The sequence below is a fragment of the Calliopsis andreniformis genome, chromosome 10 (assembly GCF_051401765.1).
Source record: "Calliopsis andreniformis isolate RMS-2024a chromosome 10, iyCalAndr_principal, whole genome shotgun sequence".
Taxonomy (NCBI): domain Eukaryota; kingdom Metazoa; phylum Arthropoda; class Insecta; order Hymenoptera; family Andrenidae; genus Calliopsis; species Calliopsis andreniformis.
In genome coordinates this window covers 21,169,844-21,191,533 of record NC_135071.1, presented here as the reverse complement: position 1 = coordinate 21,191,533, position 21,690 = coordinate 21,169,844, and the positions used below count along the sequence as shown (strand labels likewise).

The window sequence follows — 21,690 nt, the reverse complement described above, 5'->3', positions numbered from 1 at the left end:
GCTCGAACTCTGATACCATTCGAATCCGCATTCAGCACCAAGTAGTTCCGATACGTTGAGTACTTCTTCTAATTAATGAAGAAGTAAAATATTAACATATTAGCGATGACAAGTAACTTTGATGCATATAAATACACACTTTGATACACGACAATAATGCATCGTCGAGAAATTCACAAGTAAAAATACTACGGTCGCATCTACCTAGCAGTGCTTCCTTACTTTGGAACATTTTTTATCGTGTAATAAAGAGGGTTTTTAAACAGAAACACAAGAAACGGAAATACCGAGGCCAGGATACTCAAAACTGAATTAAATGACGAAGAATTAAATGTTTGTTCGACAGAATATTAAACACGAACCGATAAACGATCACGACAACCGAACAGGCGGGAAGACACTGTTAGAAGCGCGAATATGCATGCGCAGTAACAGTGATGTCGCTACGTACATGCGCAATAGCTATCATGTGAGTACAGGCATGCGCAAAAGCAATCGCGTAACTACGTACATGCGCAGAAGTAATCATGCGACTACGGTTAAGTATCTATGAATTCTTAAAATGTATGTAGCCTTTTCAAAGACTTATCGAAAAGAAAGAAACCGTACAATTTTATTGCATAATAACAAAAATAATCTATATATTTCTAGAATACACAAAAGGACATCAAATTTCGTAATAATACGAACGAAAATAATGAGAAACTTACCTCTGTGCGATGAGATTTACAGTCGGTCATCATTTCGTTCAGAGTACTGAGCGCGCAATTTAAACGCAAAAAGATAACCAGATATTGCACTATCCAATAATGGCGGGAAAAGTATATAAATACAAAATTGGCGTTACAGTTTTCTTATATAGAGATATACCCTATAACATACTATAAAATAATAATTTTATTAGTTCCATTGTTGATCAGATAAGAAATGTATCGATAAAGTTATAAATGAAATAAATTAAAATAATTAACTTGAAATATTTCTGCAAAATTAAAATAAGAAATTTAGCACCACGTGGGGCGTGGAAGCTGGTTATTGCTAATAAAGGCCTACAGAAATGAAAATTTTAGTTAATTACGATAATTTAGAATTGAAACTACAAATACTGTTTACATCTGTGTCAGAAGCAACATTATCGATTCAGTCTAACAGTAAAATAAGCAAAATAAGCAAAATATGACTGGATGGCTAAAATATAGGAACATTTATAAAAGGAAAAGTGTTACGAGAATTCTTTTGTAGCCGTAGCCTCCTAGTGGTAAGTATGCGAAATAATGATACGCGCGTTAACTACAACCTTAACGCGCTGCGAGTTGCCAATCCAGTATCGAACTTTGCATCGGAAGTCACGGTTATAAACTCGGGAGTTTGTTGTTCGCTTACTTCGTGTGCTGTATGTTTTTATATTGGTTTTTTGTGTAAAACCTAAGAAATTGTCACGATGAGTGCTGAGGAAGAGGTGCTGCGAATTCAGAAGAAACTGAACAAGATGTCGAGTGGTGACGGGACGGTGAGTAAGTGAGTAAAATAAAGATAGTTGTGTACCGCTCGACACATACCGAGCCAGCTCATCGAAAATGAGGCCCTTCTTCAAGCTAAAATGCAACTGTCGTGGCATTTTTTGATATTATACTGTAATACGATGTTATTACCGTCACAAATTTTCGTTTCGAACACAAATGTTTATTCGCACATGTTTATGTGTTCATTCGGCGATCTATGTTAATCAAGGTATTCCACGTATTGTACAGAACTTAAATATCTAGTATTCTAATTTTAACATCTTAATGCTTAAAACTTTGCAAGGGTTGCAAGTCGTGTCCTTATTATAACATTTTATGGTGTAAAGCCTGAGTGTTCTATCATTTGACCTATCATTAAATCTATCATCCAGATTGCAGTTATGTTGTTTTAGCATTTAGAAATACCTATATTGTTTGAAGAAAGTTCCTTGTCAGTGAGATAAACTGTTACGTATAGAATGGTTGACTAATATTAACTATACCAGTTGCAGTAATAAAAATATTCAATACTGATTTATAATGACAAACTATATTGTTGCATAATGAAAAATTATATAGTAAAATAAAGCAGTTGTTTGTACAATGTATAATGTAAATGTAATGTCTAAAAGATAATTGATTTACAACATTAAATATTCTTATTTACAGGGTCAGGAACAAGCATTGGATCTACTTAAAACATTGCAAAAACTACCCGTTGACCTAGAACTTTTGACTAAAACACGTATAGGTATGACAGTAAACGCATTAAGAAAGTCAAGCAGAGACGAAGAAGTCATATCTTTATCTAAAACCCTTATAAAGAATTGGAAGAAATTTTTATCTGGTACAGACATAAGTTTATTTGACTAAAAATTCAGATGAATAAATATATAAATTAAACTTACATATCAATGAATTCTGTTACTTAGGGTCTAACAAAGAGAAGGAGTCCACTTCTTCGAGTAGTTCAAAAAAGAGGGATGACAAGTCAGAAAAAAATAAAGACGATGGAGATCAAAAGAAAGATAAGGAGAGTATGGATGGAAGCGATGCTAAAATGAAGGAAGAAAAACCACATAAAGATTTTCAGAGGAAACAATCAACTTTCCCTGCTCCTACTACCACAGATGCTGTTAGACTTAAATGTAGGGAACTGCTGGCAACAGCTTTGAGAGTAGATGGAACTACGATTGAAGGTTGTGCTACTCCAGAAGAATTGGCTGAAGAATTAGAGGAAGCAATCTATGCAGAATTCAAGAATACTGATAACAGATATAAGAACAGGGTATGTATACGTATAGATGTACAGATATATTTCGGTTAGATCGTTATATTACCATGTTTGTTTTAAGCGTTAATTTTATGTATCGATTAAATTATTTAGGTGCGGAGCAGAGTTGCTAATTTACGCGATGCGAAGAATCCTAATCTTCGGACCAATTTCATTGCCGGTGCTATAACGCCCGCTCGACTCGCTGTTATGACTGCTGAGGAAATGGCAAGTGACGAGATAAAACAGTTAAGAGAACAATTTAAAAAGGAAGCGATCAATGATGCGCAACTTGCCACCGTACAGGGAACAAAAACTGATTTGTTGAAATGTGGAAAGTGTAAGAAACGCAACTGCACTTACAATCAAGTACAAACACGTTCGGCTGATGAACCTATGACCACATTTGTGCTTTGTAACGAATGTGGAAATAGATGGAAATTTTGCTAAGTATTCTCGCTCTCTACACATTTTTTTGTCTACGATCCGTTTACGAAGAAGAGAATGTATTTCGTTCGAGAACTACCTATTACTCAATACCTATTAGAAATAATGAGACATTATGAAAATAATGTCTTAAAAAATAATAATCGGTCGATAACGTTTTTAGTCTCCATCGCAAATTTTAAATTTCTCGTTTTATTGTATATACTGAAATCGTAACTAGACTTCGACTCTATAGAGTTTACATCAAATACAAAGGGAAATTCTATGAATAAAATAAATTAAAGAGAAATAAAACACCTCTAACTACATTGATCTAATATGTGAATAATATAAAAACCAAGATAGCATTTTATTTTGCATTCTACGAGTTTATATCATTATCCTATCTATAAAGAAAGGTTTTAAATTGAGTACAGTTCTGAAATACATGGATATAATTGTAACGTAGTATTTTTGCAATCCTTTGCGATGATGTGAAAATTAAAATTTCGTTTTTATTTGAGCTGTCAAATACTTTATTTGAGAAATTGAGAAACTTCTAATGTAGTGGATTGGAGGATCAAAGTGGAAAGAACCTCAAAAAAGAAATATTTGTAATACTGTTTACAATATTTGTGTTTCAAGGAGTATCTCCTTCCTGAATGTGTTTATATCGAATAAATTATTTCAAATAAAATCATGTATTCGTTTTTATGGTAGTGCAAAAGATATTACTGACGTGGTCAGTAGGTTGAAAAATTTGGTGCAAATAAAACGACATTTTATCTCGATTTATAATTCATTGGATTAATAATAATTCGTTTCGAAAGCCTACCATCTATCCATAACCGATTATGTGTGTGTATATCCTACAGTTTTTATTATTTACCGTAGTGTGTCGCCACTGTGACTTCGATGCGCTATTTATCCATCATGTCTCTACATTGGTAGCAATTCACCTTCACAATTCCTGCATGGGTATATATTTCGTATGATAAATGTACACATGTATGTATATACATAGGTAATGTACAGATAAATTCCTAATCTACTACAAATCAGTGTACCATTTGTGTGGTTACTCGATTCATGGAATACACATTCTTGAGTTTTCAAATAAAGTATAATTTGTTAATTAAATTATGCAAGAGCATGAAGTTACATGATTCGGTATACATATGTCAGATGACAGCGTACAAATACATTGTAATATTAAAGATTTAACGTTCAAAATGAAGGAGTTTGACACAGTAAGAGAAGATTCGATAAACATCCACGATAACATGAGTTAACGTTTTTTGGTATAGCTGACTAATTCGAGCGTATCATTAGCTGTTGATATTTCCAGAAAAATATTTTACATTCGTCACGAAAAATAAATCGTCGAGAGAACGATCTGTTTGGAGAAAAGTGAATGCCTTCTGGACGTCATTATGTCTGAAGACGCCCACATTAAAGAACAATGGCAACTATTGCAAAATCTTCGAACAACCGTGGAGGGTTTATTAGTCGATGGTATTTTAAATGTATGGAACGTTTACGGTGGTTTAAATCGTCTTCACAACGTAATGGAGCGAATATTCAAACATGGCTGTCGAATATTTAATCGAAATGTAAGATAATATTTTGATCCGTTTGTTTTAATGTACTCGCACTGAACACTACTATGTAGATACACACGCGTCTTTTCGCGTTTTTCTCAACATGTCAGTTTTATGATACAATGCATTATACTTTCTTGCTGATATTTACATTATCAATAATGTTATTATTTTCGTTGAAACTATTTTCTTATTTACTTTTTTGTTACAACCATTGCAAAAAGAACATTAGTGCACACTGCTGACAAATTAATGAAATTTATTATAAGGGAGAGCCAGATTGCTGGATTTTTATTCAGGGATTAAACTGGTTACAACCATCATTAGCAGTATCGCCTGTATTACCAGAAGTTGAAGATTATCTACTAAATTTGCCAGCAAAAATAGCATCCCAAAGAGATATGTTATGGCTGTATAAAAGGTAATTGTAAGAAAATATTACCTAATGACTCTATTCTTACATCTCTACTATTTATGTATATAAATTTAATAATATAGTTTGAATTTATCTAATGCCAAACAGTTTGGAAAATCATTCCTTGTCGCATAAACTTTCATGGCTTTTATCAGACAAAAAACATTTACTTTCTTGTTTTGAACCATGGGCATTTCTATGTCAAGAAAATTTATCCGAAGCTACGCTATTATGTTTGAGGGCAGTTGAACGAAATCAACCTGTGCTGCTCACAGAAATTGATCCATCCTTAGTAAGTTATTTAAGTCAAATTATATGCAATGTTTGTAATCTCTTGCAAGTTTTTCATTTAAATAGTTCTATTTTTAGTATTTACCCTCTTGGATTTCTCCCAAAGCAAGTCCTAGAAAACACAGAAGGTCTTCTTCGTATCCAATCAATTTTCCTGCCAGAAATTTCAATGTGGTAAGAGACAAAAGTATACGTATTGCAACGTGTCAATTAGAATCATTAAAAACATCGTTGGATAATACAATTATTCAACATAATGATATCAAATCTGAAGAAAATCATCATGAAACAGATTGTAAAGAGATTAATGATATACCTCTGAAAACGTGGAACAGTCTCTCAGCGCTGACTAAAAATTGTACAGTCTTGGAAAAAAATCATCCTACATCGTTGCCTGCTGTCGATACTAGTTCTCCTGAGAGTAGCGATTGTCAAACCTATTCGGTTGAATTATCGAAAATAATTAACGTTAATTATAACGAATTGAAACAATCTACAGCCACAATTGAAGATCAGTTGCATTCTTCAAGGCCAAGAATTCCATTAAGGAAATCAAGAAGCAAGATTAAAATGAAAGAAAATCAAGCTATAATTAAATCTAGTGATGACCCTGACGCGTTAAACTATAAAGATTTGATAACTCATACAGTAGCAGAACATCGTATTCCACCTTTAAACTTGTCAATAGAAAGTGAAGAAAATAAATACGCAACAGATTCCGTGAAAAGTAAAACATCGCAAAAGACAAGAAGAAAGAAAAAGACTTCCTTCTTACTAGGATCAGCACCTGAATTTACTGGTCCGTGGAATCTGGAAATCGAGGGCCAAAAAGATATACGAACACAAAAGAAAAGTTTCATGGAAGATGGTGGAAGTAGCGTGCAACCAATGACAATAGGATATTTTCCACGTCCAGTAGAAGGGCAGAGTTTAACGAGCTTTCTAACTTCTGCACAATTTTCTAGAGCTAACGCTGAATTGGACAGGGAAAATGCACACTTCAGCGTTTGCGAAGCCATGATAGCTGCTATTGAGCAAGTCAAGTGTAACAAACACTGGCGTCTTATGGATGAAGCAGCTGAGGAAAGCGATGAAGAAATAAATAGTTTAAAGCAAAGGATACGATTGAGACGTCGACAACGACAAGAGGAACGGTGCAAGGGAAGGACATGGAATCGAGATCTATTAAGCGATGGAAAAACAGATACAACCACTACCGATCAGAGCGTTAGCCCGTTGTCATCCTCATCCGATACTTTTTCTGAGAATATTTCCACGGATGACGTAGAAGATCTGGAAATCGACGATGAACAAAATCCAATGAAACTTAAGAAGATTGGAATCTCTGTGTCGATGACATCTTTATACTCGGATACTGATTTATTTCTGTCGTCCCCCACACACGGAACAGAATCGACATTAACTGAAAGCAGCATGTCTGCAGAAGGTGTAGCTTTGTCGCTTATTAGCAGGTTCAGTGAAAAACATTTGCCAAGAGCTAGCGAATTGCAATGGTTGGTTTCCGAAAAAGAAGCGCCGCAAAGATTATTACCATTACCAAAAGGTTGGCCAGTTAATCCAGACGAAGCAGAAAATTCTGAATCGATCCCATTACGTGGAACTACGGAATGGGCTCCACCAAGACCACAAATTATTTTTACATCGCATCCTCCACCAGTGTAAGTTTACAATTTTCAACTGTATTACATATAGATGTATAGAGAGATGATATCAGTAATTAATCGTAATTGAATTTCTATGCGATTAGGCGACGTACACTTATAGCCAAACAGAATTACAGATGTGCAGGTTGTGGAATGAAAGTTGCCGTAAAGTACGCGAATAAATTTCGCTACTGTGAATATTTAGGTAGATATTTTTGTACAGGGTGTCATACTAATCATGTAGGCTTAATACCAGGAAAGATTTTATCCAAGTGGGACTTTAACAGGTATTAATATTCCCCTAGACATTGATATCGTTATTAAGAATGCGCGATATCATCATGTCTATTTGTTTTCTTATTTAGATATCCTGTATCAAACTTCTCGTACAGACTGTTGGATCAGATGACGTTAGATCCACTATTCCAAATAAATGACTTAAATTCGTCACTATACAGGCGTATAAAGCAATTGGATAGGACAAGATTGTTACGTACACAATTATTTTTCTTTAAGGACTTTTTGTTCACATGTCGTTTTGCAACAAGGTACGAGAGTTCGGATCACTTTTATAAATCAGACTGAATTATACGTGTATAATCCGAAAAGTCTTATTTTTATCCGTGCAGTGTTCAAGAGTTATTGAAAAAGGAACCGAATTACATAATAAGTGAGCCCCATGTGTATTCTATTCAAGACCTAATGCACGTTAAATATGGTATTCTTCCTATGAGATTACAAGAATTAGTTCAAATATGCAGCATGCATATTACAGACTGTGAGGTAATACAATAATATTGTATTTATGTTGCACAATTGAATTTTTCAATGATACTACTAGATCATTTATTTCAGTTGTGCCAGGCTAGGGGATTTGTATGCGAGTTATGTTGTTCTAAGGATGTTATATTTCCATGGGAATTGTTGAAAGTCAGTAGGTGTGAAGCATGTGGTGCATGCTTTCATAAAGAATGTAAGCAGAACTTTAACAAAGTGGACTGCCCACGTTGTATTCGTTTACACGCTAGACGAATATCTAGAGAACAATTTTGACATCCGGTTAAATTGCGTTGTATCATATATTTATCTATGAAAATTGGATTCGCGTTGTGAGAATGACACAGATGTAAATTATTTATTCCAAAAAGCTACATTTTTTCAAAAATGTTGATATATTTCTATTTTTACTTATTTTGTTTAACATATTACAATTAATATGAAGTTAGGATCTGAATATTCTATTTATATATGTATGCGAATGCACAGATTATATTTTAATTTAAAGAATTTCATATATTTATACATTCTTAAGCTATCATCCGAATGCTCACAAAGCGCATTGTCTAAACGTAAAAATTTATTTATTCCTATGTAAATGTTTAAATGTAGCAAAGACTGATCGAATGTGATATCTAAAAGAAGTTATAACTTTATTTCCTATTAAGTATTCATCATTGTTCGTCTTATATAATTTATTTCAATAATATTAGAAGGTAGCGATATTGCGTATTGGAAGAATATCTCTTGAAACGTTAGTTTACATTTTTCTTTTCACATTTTTATCTGCGAATTGATTCTAATTTGACAAACTTTTTAAATGGTTCAAAATTAAAATCTTCTAAATTATCATATTATTCTTATTAAATGCAAAATGGCAGTACTGTTTCAAATACACTAGGCCAGAGAAGTATTATCTTTATGCCGAAAAAGTATCACAATAATAGTCATAAACGCGGTACCTGGTTCTCGTCACAATTAAGAGTATGTATTGTTTATTTATAAAAGTTGTTAATGTGATCGAAATTTATAATAAAATGTTCTGAAGAAGCTTGTATACTGTATTATGTTTTACAATTACTTATTAGTACGCAAGATTAAAAATCATTATTTGATTTTATTAAATTACATTCTGTTACAATGTTTCCACATACACACGTTTTACAGGATAATAGATAATACATTCACTGACAGTAAAAAAATAATGACAATTATATACACCACCCAATCTGAACGACTATTAAGCTGTATAGTATTCCTACTTGTAATGGCTCACATTAGAAAGAAATCACTTTAAATTTGTCCTAATAATTTTTAAAATATATGTACACGTGCATAATTGTGATCAAATATGTACAAGTACCTCGAACTGATATGATATATGTATATATATATATACGTGTTTCTTTTCAGTAGTAGTTCTAAACCATTCTAAACGTTCTAACGGAACTAAATAGCCTGTAATGCAGAAATTGCATAAATATTCATGCGTGAAACAATTTTGGCATGTTTGATAGTACCCAAAGTTTTTGAATACATTATTATCACAGGTGGTACTTTGTAAAGAATAGTAGACACAACTAGCGATTATGGCATCCGTACCGATCTAAACAGATCTCATTACGTTCAGATCCTATACATAATCAATTGGTCAAAAAAGTATTAAATAAGTTTCATATAGAATGGAAATTAGCGAGAAATGATTTTCTCTATAAGTTATATATCTATGTATATGAGCCTATTTCAATTTATTATTTTTACGCAACATGTTATAAATTACGTTTTTTATTTTCTTCGTATAGCGAAGGAAGTTCTCTTTCTTTCTACCCTCCGTTTTTTTATACCGTGTTATGATTAAAAAAGACTTATTATACTCGCCGATACATTTATGTTACCTATCTTAGGAGTATACGTTTTATCATCAGTCTATAAAGTGCAACAACAATGCATAACAATACGCCACACTCTTTATACGGCTCGTTAAAACATAAGATGCCGCATAATTTCGATTTACTTATTCACATGTATATCTATTCAATCAAAGACAGTCACATTGTACTACAATACTATATATGTATATATAATGAACAAAATAGTAAAAGATTAATCTCAATCTTTTCGTGCATAAGGAATAGCGTTTGAACATATCAATATCTTATCAGAATTACCGTGGAGTATAAAGCGTGGCGCTAAAATAAATTTCTCAACAAAAAAAGAATACTAAAATAACTTACAAATACTGCGACTGTAGAGTAATATAGAGATACTAATATTGTATAAATAACTAAAAGGCTAAAAAAAGAAAAAGAAAAAAAAAAAGAAAAAAATTGTGGCATTTGTTTGTTATTTTGGGTATGTATAAAGTTCATTCTGAGCTTCACAGTCATTTGATTTTATCTGGTATCTAGATAGCCAGTTGTTTTAACCTTTCTCCGTATTTCAGTATTAAATATACTAAAGACTATTTTAAATTTCACGTTTACGCTCGGCGATTATCTTAATCATTCATAAATTTCACTACAGATTACCCACGAAAAATAATCAGGCAATCTTATGTATTGTTATTAATCATATTTTTTAGTACCTGTATTTAACTTTTCTTAAATTATTTATATATCTAAAGTATCTTTTAATGGCAGCTTTGCTACTTCAAAGAATATCCTGAAATATGAACAAATTGATAAAAAAAGTTTTTAACATTTATACGAAATATGAAACAACTTTTTTGAATGGTCCAAAACTTACTTATGACTATATTTATTGCGTACTGTAGTTAGGGCCTCCTTATGTTTTCGGTGCAATCCTTGGTTTAAAAGATGTACAATGTCTCTTATGTCGTCAACTTTGTAACCGCTATAATATTCCAATGTGGAAGTCCATCCCCCTAGATCTTTCATTTGTAATGCAAGAAGCAGTGCAGCAGCAGCCATTTTGCTGTCACTGAACATTATTGTCGAATAATCCATCAGCGAGTACTCCAATACATATCGAGCTAACGTTAGTGTCGGCATCGAAACTTTTGCACACTGTTTAAGAATGGTACAACAACAATTAGGATTGTTTTGCAATATGACCAAAAGAACAAAGATTTCTATTTACGTAGTAAAGTAACGCACCCTAGCATATCGTCGAAGAAACCTATAAGATAGGGGAATACCAAGATCAAAATCTACTACTTTTAAGACACTCATTTCCATTCTAATTAATTCTCTTTGCGTGTAAGCACCATCACATATGTACAAAAAGTCTTCAACCATTGGAGGTATTCTCTCCTAAAAAATCGTCATTTCAAAAAGTTTCATTTCCGCGCAAATAAACATTCCTAGAAGAATAATTCTGCACAGAGCATTATTTTTATACTTACATCGTATTTACTTGCTATGAAAAGGCAAGCAGCACCTAACAATTGTAATGTCTCTTTTCCAACTGTTACTTTTGTCAGGTACAGGTCAACTAGTTTCACAGCCAAATACAAAGTTTCGTGATTCAGTTCAAAAGATTCTTGAACTTCTACCATCCAATCAACTAACAAGGCTCTCATCCACTGTGAAAGGCACACTTGCTTTTCCATGTAATCTCCAATAGGGAATAAACGTTCCCTATCTTTTAAATAATTAAAAATGTCCATGGCATAGTGGGAGACTTGAAACGGGTCTAGCCAATTTTCCGTATCGAAATCCCACTGAACGCCTTCTGGTAATTTTTCTTGAGGCGGAGCATCTAAACGAGCGGCTATTGATTTCTCTTCAGTTGGTGCTGTTACTGGAGATGGGTGGCTAGTTTCGTTTTCTTTCTCAGTTTCTTCAATTTTTTCAAATTTTTGAGTTTTTTCTGATTCTTCACCCTACACAAATATTGAGTTAGAAGTTAAAAAATTACAGATACAGATTTCACTTTGAAAGTCTTTTAAAATGTGTTGTAACAGCAAAACTTATTTACCTGGATATTACTTAAACGAGATTTCTTTACACTCTCGTCTCCCACATCCTCTAACGCACTTACATATAAGGAGCTGTCTTCTGATTTCTCTAAATCTAAACTACGTCTAGCATTTACAATTTTATTAGGTATTTCGGTTTTCTCATCATTCTTCTTTACTGCTTTTACTCTGGGCACTGGCTTTGGTTTTGGGGGTGCTACCTCGGGCTTAGATACAACTTTTTCAAGCGTTCTAACAGAACTTGTCTGAGTCAATGATTTAACTTGAGTAACAGTCTGTCTTTTCACTGCCTTCTTTGGTTCCTGTTGATGCGTTCCTAGTGTTTTTCCAATAGCCTATAGGAATGCAAGACACTGAATTAGAGTACATCATAAAATCTTCGAAATAAGAAAAAAATGTTTATGTAACATACATTAGTAATATTTCCTAATGCAGATCTTTTAGTAGTTTTCTCCTTTGGAGGAGATGCTTCGGCTTTCCTTTTAGTACAGGGATCTTTCCCAAGAACATGTGGCTTCATTAAAACATTGTTCAATAAAGAATTTTGACTTCTCGTCGTTATTCCTTTTCTCGTAGTCATATTAACATTACTTTGTTTATTCTGTGCATTCAGAACTTTTGATGGTGCCATTTTAAAGAACAATTCAAATTTAAAAATTTCAACTTTCCTGTACAAAAGAAGAAACGAGATGTTATAATTCTAGCACATAATTTTATGGAATAACTTTACACATACTATCATTGATATTATTGTTTCAAATGAACTCTATCCATACTAAAAACTCAGAATTGGTAACAATGACAAGGTATTTTAGATCTGTGGATTCATCTAATATAAGAAACATACGGAATTAGCATCGGTAAGTTTATTCGACAGAAATGTTAAAAAAAAGTGTCGCAAAAAGTATATATTCTGAAGTATAAAATCCTAGTGTCAGTATTTTCCATGGATATATCGGTAATTTAACGAATCACTATACATCGCCGGATGATATTTCAAAACCAGTATTTTATGTACATTCGCTCGTCTCTTTTTTGCAGGTACAATTTTATCATACTTCATTACACACCCAATCGATCCGTTTTTAAATTGAAGTCACTTTCTGTGATAAATCGAATGATTTATTGAATTTCTATAGGCACGGGACGTTTGTTCGTTTTCTTGATTCATAGAACGATACACTCACCGAGGGAAAAAAACGCGGGAACGCTAGTCAAGAACATGTTGGTGTACACATGAAATCACGTGTATTTCGGTCTAAAAATTTGTCGACGTAGTACTTTACGAATAGCCCTGCGGGCATAGACAAATAACAAAACGAACTGGAACGAAGTATTCCCGACGAGTTGACGACTGACGACCATAAAGGCAAGCGATCGCGAAAACAATCAAAAACATTTAGGTTTGGTCAATTAGGTGACTTAATATTCGTGTGAAAAATCAATTTCTCCAAACCAACGAATTATTATAATTTACCTTCCAACTATCAGCGATTATCTATTATGCTTCGGCACGTTGGAATCTCTCATTTATAAAATTCTTGCGCCACTAGTACGTTACTGAATTCCCATTTGTCTCGCCAGAGCAACTGAAGTTGACGCTGGTTCAAAATCTCACAGTTACTGTCAACGCCTACTCTGATTGGTCTGTTCGCTTTTCTCGGACCAATAGAAAATCTGGAAAGACACACAATCGCCACCTAGCGACAACGTTTCGAATCAAGCTATGTTCTGTTTACTCAAAATCTATCCGTTTTTCATGTTTTATGCAGTTAATGATGCTTATCCTTAAATGTGTTTCTGAATTGGAAGAATCAGAAGTTTCAGAAATTAGAAAATATCAGAATCAGAAAGAAGAATGTTGAATGTTGCGTAACACATGTCACTCCTAGCTTGTATGATTCGTCTTATTTATCGAACCGCTATCGAATCATTTTAGCGAACCGGTTTTAACGTACATATGTACTAGACTTACTCGGTGTTGAATAAAGATGGAATCGCGTCAAGTTTTTCAAATATTCAACTATATTATACATATTCTATGTAAGCAATCACGAATTGCTATTTAATACGTTCAATTTCACATTTGTACGTTACGAGTTTCTTGTTCACAAATAATCAGTCACGTGTAAATGCTGTGTATTCTTGACACTTTCAATAAACAATTAACCTTTGACCCGTATTTACTAATTCACTCGAAAGTAAAGGGCTGGCACATTGGGAGTCGAAGCGAGGAGATCGTACGTTTGGTTGTTCGGTGACGAAGTTTCGATTCGTTGATGGCCGTTAACCTAAATCAAATGTAAACCTTGGTCGCGTATCGCGGCAGTTTTTTACGTACCGAAAATTAGCTTATTGTCATTGTGTATCGCATGTCAGGTTACAGCGTAATTTGTTAGTGAATTTTTTTATCAGACAGTTAAGGATGGAGAGTGAACGTTTTATAGTTAAATGTATAACAGTGAACAACTGCTTCGTCTATTTCTCGGATACCTGGCTACGTAAATTGGAAACTAAGGTTGGTGTTGATGTGCCAGTTATTATTGTAGAAACACGTATTACATGTGCAATAGTAGATAGAGAACTCGATGTTTTCGATACGCTACTTGGTCACAAGTCGGTTACAGCTGATTATCATAAGGTATCATGCTGTGTCGCTAGATGTCAGGATCACATTTTTTTTTTATACTATAGTTCAGTCGGTAAAGTCAATTTCGCCTAAAAACTTAGAACAAAATCCACTAATTTTTTCGAATTAATAAAGATGTATAATAAAGATTTTTCAAATTTAAACGTCTGTACGGAGGTGAATAAATTCTTTCCGTGACTCATCCTGCAGTGGATTCGAAGGCGGAAGTTTACCCCTTCGACGAGCTCCTAAAACTAATGTACGGTTTTCTTTGCAATTTTTTAATTAAATTTCCTACATATTACAGGAGAACGTTATCAAAATAGTTCACAAAGGCAAAATTTATTACGCCTCTTGTAACGCAAGACCAAGCCAAAGCAGACTTGTATGTTTTGGCACAACTTTTGCTAGAAGTTTGAATATCGAAGAAGAGGATGAAGTGTTTGTATCATCCGTGAAAGATGTACCGCTATTAAATCGAATCGACGTGGTACCATGTACCGCAGGCGACAGAGAGATCTTGGTAGGGTTCAGAATATATTCTAAAGAAAATGAATTACGAACCGTTTCGTAAAAGGCGTGACCAAATTAAGATCGGGGGGTGATTTTGCAGGAATTGCAAATAGAAAAGGTGCAATCAATTATGCTCAGTCAGATTCGAGTAGTGGCCAAAGGACAGCCAATAATTGTATGGGTATCCAAGTTTTCTTCCGTGACTTTGATCGTAGGCAAGTTATTGCACGTAGTTTCTTTGTATATTAGAGAGGTAATTTACCTCTTCTAATTAAGCATCTCTTTCTACCAAGTAGATAACTTCAATAGTCCCAAAACCCAAATAAAACTTTTCTTCTCAGAATCATTGGAGCCTAGTTTCACCTATGGAAAGCTCGAGCAATTCACGGAGGTGCATGTATCCGACGCAGCGGTGGAACAGAAATCTTCAAAAGAAAACCTCGAACAGTCTCCCAAAGCCTTGGACACTTTCATGGAGGCGTTTAAAAAGTTCCGTCCGCTTAGAACGGAAGAAATGTCCTTCAAATCGAGATCCCAAGAGGAAGAGGCAGCTAGAAACTATAAACTCGTTCAAAGTTTCCGTAACAGGAAAAAACCAGAGATATATCGCGTTCATCCTTTGTCAGACATAATTGCTAATAAAAATGAGATGAACGAAGCGGCACGCCACCCCTATCACATTTTCTTGCCAAGGGATCAGGCATTAAAGTTCACTAGCAACCTCTGCCGGTTGAGAAAGGTTCCAGAGGACAAGCAGTATGTGAATGTAACAAACACGGGCTTCCTGATTAAGGACCACTCTCCTGTGCCTAAGCTAGCCATCGAATTAGTAACGAAGCTGTTCATTTTGGAGGAGCTGCTAGAAAAATCTGGTATAGGGGATGAGAAATACTTGAACGTTGGCCAGATTCACAAGACTATCTACGTATCGGAGAGTTTGAGGATCACTCTAGGCCTGAGAATCGGAGCAAAAGTGAGTCTCTGGCAACTTGAAGATTCCAAGGATACCGTGCCGTCCTCTATTGACTTGTTCTCCTGGAGGAATTCAGTGTCTAGCCAGGACTTTGAGAACTACGTTAGAAAACGTTCGACTGCTGAAGGATTATTGATCAATTCTTGCGCTACAATTATTCTGGACGATGGACGTCAATGTGTTTTAAAGATTTTGCCTGAGAGTTGTGCGTTTGCTGTGCTGAATGATGCTACGTTAAAGAAGGTGGGGGTACATTCGAGGGCTGTAAGCGAGAAGAGTCACTTACGATTACCCGAGAGGCTGGACCAGCAGCATCATAGTCTGAGGAAGGTTTCCACTAGGTATCTACTTTTCCTTAATAGAAGTTAATACACAACTTCTTCGTATCAAATCCTGATTTGCACATGATCCTGAATGTTTGGCTAGGCTTTAGATTAAAGGAAAGTTTTGTTTTTTCTTTAGGCATTTAAGAAATATCTTGTTCGAGTGTCAATTGGCACTCGATCTCAGCCTTGGTTTACGTAGACAGCTGAATTTTGAATACGCTAGAGAGAATATTTTAATTTCTGGAGAAGTTGGCTCAGGAAAAAGTACTATTTGCAAAGTACTTATCGAGCATTTGCGTTCCCCGCCCTATTTCGCACACACCCATATGATCGACTGTAGATCCTTGAAAGGTAATCAATTCTCTTTTTAATTTCAGTATCAAAGATTAGTAAATTGGTCTGATATTTATTTATTGTAATATTATCTGTATTCGTTTTGAAAAGAATTGATTTTTACGACACACGTTCAGCGATATCATTTACCTACATATTTATAAAAAGAATGCATCTTTCTGCAGGAAAAAAGGCAGAGATTTTGCAAAAGATTATCATAGCTGCGCTAACAGAATGCGTTTATCTACAACCTTCGGTGTTATTTCTGGATGACTTGGAATCTATTACAAACGCTTCGACAAGCGACGAAGAAAACACCCCTGATTCCATAAATGCCGCTAGGTGCTGCCTTCGTTTCGCCTTATCGACTTCTCTTTATCGCTTGCTATTTCATTCTCATTCCTTACACGAACGTTTGAACAAAGAATAAATTTTCTGTCATCAGAATCGTGGATATGCTGATGAACATTGTGACGCAATATCAGGAAATTCATTACATATCGATTATTGCCACGTGTGCTGGTGTTAATAGGATCGGGCAGAAATTAAGGCCAGCCAGAGGATCTCAATTTTTCAGGACAATTTTATCGATTCCAAATATCGAAAAGGTACATCATTTGTGTCGTAACGTTTTAATTTCAGTCGCTAGAGCAAGTCTCTACATTCGATGGCTGAATAATCGATTGAGGTTAAAAAAAAATGTCTTCTTATTGAAATTCATGAGACAACAGATGATAAAATCGCAAACACGTCTGCGTTATTCTACATAAAATTTCTGTTCACCGTATAAACCGTGCTGTCTCTAATCAGGTGGATAGAATCGATATTTTGCAATTAATGCTCGGAGACAAGTTGTACGTGCCCGGAGACGTGAATTGGGATTACTATGGAAACAAGACCGAAGGATGGATGATTCAGGATTTGGTGGATATGGCTGAGAAAGCCGCATTCTCCGCTTGGAAACGTCACGGTAACGAGATTTCCTCTAATTACATCGATTCGCTACAATTAATTGCTGCTACCGATAGCTATCTAATTATAATGCAAATGAATAGAATTTAATATTAGACATTATTACTATCTACCATTAATAGATGCGTTGCGATCTAATATATTTGCTTGTGCAATGAAGATTATATTATTACCATTGCTATTATTGCCGTTGTTGTTGTGTTGTTGTTGTTGTTGTTGTTGTTGTTATTCATATGAAATATTGATATTTGTGTGGAATATCAGGAGCCTTGAAACCGCCAATTGTTATTACGGAAGAAGACGTGTGTGTTGCATCGAAGAATTGCACACCGATGTCCTTGCAAGGTATACAATTGTATAAAGACGCGGGCCACGTTTGGTCAGATATCGGTGGACTGGCAGAAGTGAAGAAGTCACTCATAGAGATCTTACAGTGGCCGCTCAAGTATCCGGAAATATTTAAGAGTGCCCCTATTAAGTTACAAAACGGGATATTGCTATATGGAATGCCAGGGACGGGGAAGACGATGCTTGCAAAAGCGATCGCTAACGAGTGCGATGTTAATTTGATTAGCGTTAAGGTGGGGATGATCAGCGTTTACTAGTAAAACTATTGGAATATTCAAACTAAAACGAAATATAAACCTTCGCTTTAGGGACCAGAATTGCTGTCAAAGTACATCGGTGTTAGCGAGGAGTCTGTTAGGAATGTATTCGAGAGGTATTAGTCTTTTCCTCAACGAAACAAAATAAATCAGTATTTGATATGTCTCTCAAAGGAAATAACAGATGTTTCAATTTTCTAGAGCTTTACGTGCCAAACCATGTGTTTTATTCTTCGACGAATTTGACAGTCTGGCTCCTAGGTGATTAAATCATCGAAAATTAGTTGGTAACATTTTAATTACTATACTGATCTGCTTTAAAATTTCTCTCACGACTGATTTTAGACGAGGACACGATAGTACCGGAGTAACTGATAGGGTAGTGAATCAATTGTTAACGCAGATGGATGGAGTGGAGGACAGAGAAGGAGTAGCAGTTGTTGCAGCTACTTCAAGGCCAGATTTATTGGATCCTGCTCTTTTGAGACCTGGCCGTCTCGACAAGGCGCTGTACTGTCCATTGCCAGACGAGGTATAGCTGCCTTTAACCATTCAATCCCGTCTTCTCCACTTTCATCGTAGAAGTATAGAATCGGAAGAAGTAACTATTTACCTAAATAGTAATATAATCAAGTGTTGTATTTTAAAAATTCTGCAGAAAGACAGAGAAGAAGTTCTAGCTGCACTGTGCGAAACGCATAAGATAAATACTGCGGAATTGAACCTAAAAGAAGTAGCAGCGCTCACTTCTGGTTTCACTGGAGCCGACTTGAATGCGGTGGTGACGCAAGCTAGACTATCAGCTTTTGAAGATGCGGTTGCTACTATTCCCGTAAGTCAGCATAAACGTTTGAATATTTTCAATTAATCTTGGAACTGACGTGAAACTGCAGTTAAATTTTTAGTTTTAATTTATTGTCTATCAAACATCTAATATATGAAAAAAAGAATTACGTAGCGAATCTTCAGAATGTCAGACAAGGCTGGAGAGTCACCTTTCATCTCCGTTCCCCTAACGATCGTCTGGTTTTGTTGCGCATCCCCGTACCGTCGACCCTCTTTTTCTCTCTTTCTCTCTTTCTCCCTTTCTCCCTTTCTCTCTTTCTCCATCCCTCCCTCCCTCTTTCCCTCTTTCTCTCTCGTGCAATAATGAAAAGCATTTTAGCGCGACTCCGGCCGAGAATCATTTGTAGGGAGCTTCCGAAGTAAGATAGTGCGTAATGATGATAATATCGTTAGGTGTACACCCCTCCTGGTCCCCTCTGTGTGCACAGAGTGCCCGAGCTAGGTAGACGGGTAGGTGGCGCGATATAACCGAGGAAACGTAGACCAGGTTTATTAGCGCACGCTGCCGAGAGCACCAACCCCCCATCTCGTTCCACTTCATCCTTGCCTACGCCTCGATGAACGTCGAGGGGGTTATTATCTTATGCGTTATAATGGTATACACGGTTTAGGGCCTGCAGCTTTCCTGCAAGATCGAAAGGTAGACGCTCATAGGTTTTTACATCTTTTCACTTCATTTCGATCGATTGCGACTGATTTTAAAGACTTCTTCTATAGTTCATATTGTTGCGACGGCAACGATACGTTTGTGTCATAAAACTGAACTTGCTTGATGTGACGATTGAGAGCAACTAAAGACTCGAGTTCAGTTACTACTCTCTCTCTCTCTCTCTCTCTCTCTCTCTCTCTCTCTCTCTCTCTCTCTCTCTCTCTGATAAGATAAATGTACAATATGCGTGTTTTGACGTTTTATAATCGGTCCAACACCTGCAAAGACAGTTGCACGCGCACGCGTTTGCATGTGCGTTAGAGAGGGACCCATTAATTAACTGTCTACGGTAGAAAACGAAGTTACGTCGGCACTTACCTACCGGAAGAACACGAATATCCAAACTGTACGTCTAATTAGCGAGCGAGTTTCCCGAGTGCGACGCGTTCAGGGTGAAACAGGCCCTGATAAACGATGCGATACACCTACAGATAGGCTAGGCTGAGTTTCCCTCGTTGAAAAGTAGCAATTAACCCGTTCCTTCTTCGAATTTCATTGCAGGATGGAAAAATCGGGGCTGAAGATATCAAGGTCACGCAGAATCATCTGAGGGATTCCGCAAAGGCCACGCAGCCATCGTTGTCGACTGCTGAGAAAGAAAAATACAAAAGAATGTGAGTACTTTTGAGGAAATGATTTCTGCTTGAACGTACATACATTTTTTATGGGTACTCTTTCACAGTTACGGCAGGTTTGCGAAAAGCGATGATTTCATGGGAGATATCCTGAGGAATCAGAAAGCTACCTTAGCGTGAATTTCATTCCTTTCATCCTGGCAACCTGGCATTATCTTCTTTGAATAAGCGATCTTGAAGGTGGTCAACTTGTCAACAGATGAGAATAGAGAAAAGCAACTTTTTGTAGTTAATGTCATTAAATTCGTACAGAATCTTCTTTGTTACACCGCTTCATCTATTCTTCGATCTATCCTAATAGTATTTCAAATAACAAATGTTAAATGTTAATGGGCCATGGGAAAAAAATGTGTTCATATAAGATCGAAATTTGTAGGTAGGTACATACATACGTGAACAAAGACATGTTCATCGCGAATCTTATTATCAGTCGAAGGTCAGTCGCGCTGCGTTAGAATAATAATAATATGTGTATTGTATAATAAGTCGCGATTGATCGTGAAGAAGAGCGGCAAGAATGTCGGAAAGCAGAATGCAAGGTATGAGTAATGGCCGCGAGTCTGTTTAGCATAAAAATGGGCAATTATTCGGCTAACAAGCCAGCCTCGCAACGAAAACCCCCGGCGAAATACGGCAGGACTGGCTGATGCCTAACTCCGTTACCACCTCGCCTCCTGAAGAAGATTAGTTAGCGTAAATGCCGTCGGTTGTAGCATTTTTATTCCTGATTACCGTTTCTCGTCCGTCGCTAATCTTGTTACCTTGACATTCGGAAACTCTTCGTCGCGTCTCACGGACTCTGCTTCTTCCTCTATTTTCCTTCGAGGAAAGAGGAAACCTCCAGCGAGATGGAAGCGTTCGAAGGATATACGACAATGCTGCCATGATTTTCACGTAGCTGAATGCCATCTTAATTCTTCTCGGGAATAATCGCGAGTGCAAGTTTGTTTGCCCTCTTCTTGTCACTTTGCGTTACGCTGATGGTATGTTTTTGAAGAAACGATGGATGAGAATGGATGGGGATGTTGGTTTTGCTCATTAGGTATACATATACTGTACCATAGTATACCATTTCTTCTTGTTCCTTCGTAGGATGATTTTTTTTCGAATGCGCTTATCCGCCCTTCAAAACTATAAACCAGAAACACATGTCGGGAGGGGTGGCGGGGCTGTAGGGGAGAGGGTTGGTTAACCAGGCTGAAGCAGGAGGCAGCCGAAAGCTAGAGGCGGATGTCGCGCCGGGGCAAAGTTAAATTAAAT

At 35.9% G+C, this 21,690-nt stretch overlaps 4 protein-coding genes across 10 annotated transcripts; 3 read left to right on the top strand and 1 right to left on the bottom strand.

The window, feature by feature from the left end:
- Window positions 1-1,314: 1,314 nt before the first annotated feature.
- On the top strand, window positions 1,315-3,983 carry Tfiis (RNA polymerase II elongation factor). 3 transcript variants are annotated; one of them, XM_076386492.1, is made up of 4 exons: window positions 1,315-1,510; window positions 2,172-2,349; window positions 2,435-2,790; window positions 2,890-3,983. In XM_076386492.1, exons 1-4 carry the CDS (start codon window positions 1,442-1,444, stop codon window positions 3,223-3,225), a joined length of 939 nt encoding a protein of 312 aa, XP_076242607.1. In that variant the 5' UTR covers window positions 1,315-1,441; the 3' UTR covers window positions 3,226-3,983. The 3 variants fall into 3 exon arrangements, with proteins under 3 accessions (XP_076242607.1, XP_076242608.1, XP_076242609.1); XM_076386493.1 differs by lacking the exon at window positions 1,315-1,510 and adding an exon at window positions 1,541-1,731; XM_076386494.1 differs by lacking the exon at window positions 1,315-1,510 and adding an exon at window positions 1,799-1,900 and having other exon boundaries at window positions 2,890-3,982.
- Window positions 3,984-4,204: 221 nt separating this feature from the next.
- On the top strand, window positions 4,205-8,243 carry Rubicon (run domain Beclin-1-interacting and cysteine-rich domain-containing protein rubicon). 3 transcript variants are annotated; one of them, XM_076386486.1, is made up of 9 exons: window positions 4,205-4,451; window positions 4,550-4,814; window positions 5,072-5,223; window positions 5,326-5,509; window positions 5,587-7,187; window positions 7,277-7,459; window positions 7,538-7,720; window positions 7,802-7,955; window positions 8,028-8,243. In XM_076386486.1, the coding sequence occupies exons 2-9, from the start codon at window positions 4,635-4,637 to the stop codon at window positions 8,223-8,225; spliced, it is 2,835 nt and encodes a 944-aa protein (XP_076242601.1). In that variant the 5' UTR covers window positions 4,205-4,451; window positions 4,550-4,634; the 3' UTR covers window positions 8,226-8,243. The 3 variants fall into 3 exon arrangements, with proteins under 3 accessions (XP_076242601.1, XP_076242600.1, XP_076242602.1); XM_076386485.1 differs by having other exon boundaries at window positions 4,205-4,814; XM_076386487.1 differs by lacking the exon at window positions 8,028-8,243 and having other exon boundaries at window positions 4,205-4,814; window positions 7,782-7,949.
- Window positions 8,244-10,474: 2,231 nt separating this feature from the next.
- Cycb3 (cyclin B3) lies at window positions 10,475-14,406 on the bottom strand. 3 transcript variants are annotated; one of them, XM_076386489.1, is made up of 8 exons: window positions 13,865-14,406; window positions 13,367-13,566; window positions 12,302-12,557; window positions 11,889-12,224; window positions 11,314-11,793; window positions 11,066-11,221; window positions 10,695-10,975; window positions 10,475-10,610 (listed from the first exon to the last, which is right to left on the bottom strand). In XM_076386489.1, the coding sequence occupies exons 3-8, from the start codon at window positions 12,518-12,520 to the stop codon at window positions 10,559-10,561; spliced, it is 1,524 nt and encodes a 507-aa protein (XP_076242604.1). In that variant the 5' UTR covers window positions 12,521-12,557; window positions 13,367-13,566; window positions 13,865-14,406; the 3' UTR covers window positions 10,475-10,558. The 3 variants fall into 3 exon arrangements, with proteins under 3 accessions (XP_076242604.1, XP_076242603.1, XP_076242606.1); XM_076386488.1 differs by having other exon boundaries at window positions 14,231-14,406; XM_076386491.1 differs by lacking the exon at window positions 13,367-13,566 and having other exon boundaries at window positions 14,231-14,406.
- On the top strand, window positions 14,315-20,673 carry Pex1 (peroxisomal biogenesis factor 1). Its single transcript, XM_076386484.1, has 15 exons — window positions 14,315-14,407; window positions 14,826-15,041; window positions 15,132-15,246; window positions 15,373-16,345; window positions 16,467-16,681; window positions 16,849-17,005; window positions 17,109-17,271; window positions 17,474-17,633; window positions 17,900-18,216; window positions 18,292-18,356; window positions 18,442-18,501; window positions 18,586-18,772; window positions 18,899-19,072; window positions 20,297-20,409; window positions 20,478-20,673. The coding sequence occupies exons 1-15, from the start codon at window positions 14,315-14,317 to the stop codon at window positions 20,548-20,550; spliced, it is 3,081 nt and encodes a 1,026-aa protein (XP_076242599.1). The 3' UTR covers window positions 20,551-20,673.
- Window positions 20,674-21,690: the final 1,017 nt, after the last annotated feature.